The 2,364-nt window shown below is 49.2% G+C and overlaps 1 protein-coding gene across 1 annotated transcript in view; it reads left to right on the top strand.

The window, feature by feature from the left end:
- DNAH7 (dynein axonemal heavy chain 7) overlaps positions 1-2,364 on the top strand; it is a 147,145-nt gene that overhangs the window by 123,034 nt on the left and 21,747 nt on the right. Inside the window, 1 exon segment of the mRNA XM_006082723.3 lies at positions 857-1,018. Coding sequence (XP_006082785.1) covers positions 857-1,018 — 162 coding nt within the window.

Raw genomic sequence — 2,364 nt, 5'->3', positions numbered from 1 at the left:
CATTACTATATATACTTGCTTATACTTGAAATGCTAAGGGATGAGAAAAAGGTAAAAAAGTGTCACTCACTCGGCCTTGAGAGACTTGGGAGGCTGACCCAGTCCCAGGACATGGATATCTAAACGGCCACACTGACGTGAGAAATGGCTCCTTATCTAAAACCAGAATGCGGGCTGCTGGGGCGTGGCTCAGTGGATGAGCATCGACCTAGGAACCAGGAGGTCACAGTTCAATTCCTGGTCGGGGCACATGCCTGGGTTGCAGACTCGATCTTCAGTGGATGTGCAGGAGGCAGCCAGTCGAGGATTCTCTTTCATCATTGATGTTTCTATCTCGCTCTCCTTCTCCCGTCCTCTCTCTGAAATGAATAAAAGCATATTTAGGGGAAAAAAATGAACTTTAAAGTGTGTATCAAGCGTTAATTTTTTTCCCTCTGAATTTTATGCAGTAGCTAAATTAGTTAAAATATAACTATTCAAAGATTTGGACAAGTTCATCTGTCTATTCATCGTTGTTGTTTTTGGCTTTGGATTTTAGGAGTTGCTGCATAACAACCAAGCCTTTCCATCTCCTCCTCATGTTCAAGGTCTTCCTAATTTCCTTTCTCTCCCTTAGCTCAGCAATCAAGAACCTACAGAATGTTTCATTTATTACCATGACCGTTTCCTACATGAGTTGACTTGCTCTTTACCTAAGCGGTTGTAGGATGCGTACTCAGTAAGGATGTTTTAGGGCCGCGTGTGTTCAGACCGTGGAAGGATGCTGCATAATTAAATAGCAGTATGGCTCACGGTAACGTTTCCTGTCCTAATGCTATTTCTCCTCCTTCCCCACCTTGCTTATTCTCGTCCACAGGGGTACGGGGGAGCGAAACTTAGCTCTTTGTCTCTGGGTCAAGGCCAAGGGCCCATCGCTATGAAGATGTTAGAAAAAGCTGTGAAGGAAGGAACGTGGGTGGTTCTGCAGAACTGCCACCTGGCCACCTCTTGGATGCCGACCCTTGAGAAAGTGTGCGAGGTAAAAAGTGCAAGTCTGTTTTCCTAGATTGCGTTCCCTCAATATGATTAGTGCTAGACTAGGACAAACCATGGAAGCCACTCCCTTCCTTTTGTATCATTTGGAGGGGGGCGGGTGAGTGAATGCTGGACCACAGGAGGGGTGGGCTGGCCTTGGGAGCTGCAGGACCAAGAAGAGCGCACAGTCAGGCCTTGCTGGGTCCCTCATCATAGGAGCCAGGCTCACGCAGAGGCATGCGAAGCACAGGGCAGACAGAACACCACCTGCTTTATACAGCCCTGGGCTGAACCAACAAAGGAGGCTCTTCAGATGACATTCACGTGGCCACTCGAAACTAAAGCATGCCAAGACACAACCTTTCCTTTAATTCACTCCTCACGCACGCAGCTAGTGATCCTGCCACCAAGGGTCGGTCTAAAACCAAGGGGCACCCCTCCCACCCCCTTGGCACTGGGTCATGGCACTTCCCTCTTTTTCAGAAAGTAAGCCCATTGGTTCAGCGAGTAAACAGAAAACGTGCTGCCTGATTTCAATAAACAGAAAGGAAATGTGTCCTCTCATTACCCAGCCCCTCCGGACTCAGAGAGCCTCACGCTCCTCAACAACCAAGATGATGCTATACCCGGCACTACCCAGGCCCTCATTAACCCACAGGCGCCACGCGTCCTTCCTAACTCACCAGCCCTTCCCCAGGCGCCACGCATCCTTCCTACTTCACCTACCCCTTCCCCCAGGCGCCACGCGTTCTTCCTACTTCACCTACCCCTTCCCCAGGCGCCATGCGTCCTTCCTAACTCACCTACCCCTTCCCCAGGTGCCATGTGTCCTTCCTAACTCACCAGCCCTTCCCACTGGGGTGCTCACCATTGCTTTACTGATAGAGATTTGCAAGTTTAAAACCAGACACCACCAAGAGGACAAGGCAGCAGGGAGTGGGGCTGAGTGGGGAGAGGGAAGGGCCCTGGGCATGGTTCCCAGTTCACTCCGCCTCAGCACAGGGCTGGGTGTCCCGCTGGCCTGCAGGCCTGACTGCCCCCTTAAACAAGTAGCTACTAGTGATACATTTCCTGCTTCAAGATACACCAGTTCTTCTGGCCTTTCAGAATGGTCTTTTTTTTCTTCCCTTCTTGGTGTAATGCTGACATATCTGCAGTGTGGTGCTTATTCTCACAGCATGGCTACAGCCAAAAATAAAAATAAAAAGGATTATTCTCCATCCAGCTCCGAGGCAGAGAATTCTTTCTGTAAATAGTTCATCAACACCAATAAAGACACACGTTTTGGGGGGTTGTCTTGGTCTTTACTGTGACCAATTCTGAATTATGTAGCCCTCTGTATACTTTATA

This window comes from Myotis lucifugus, unplaced genomic scaffold (genome assembly GCF_000147115.1).
Source record: "Myotis lucifugus unplaced genomic scaffold, Myoluc2.0 scaffold_3, whole genome shotgun sequence".
NCBI lineage: Eukaryota > Metazoa > Chordata > Mammalia > Chiroptera > Vespertilionidae > Myotis > Myotis lucifugus.
This window is presented reverse-complemented; position numbering and strand designations above follow the sequence as displayed.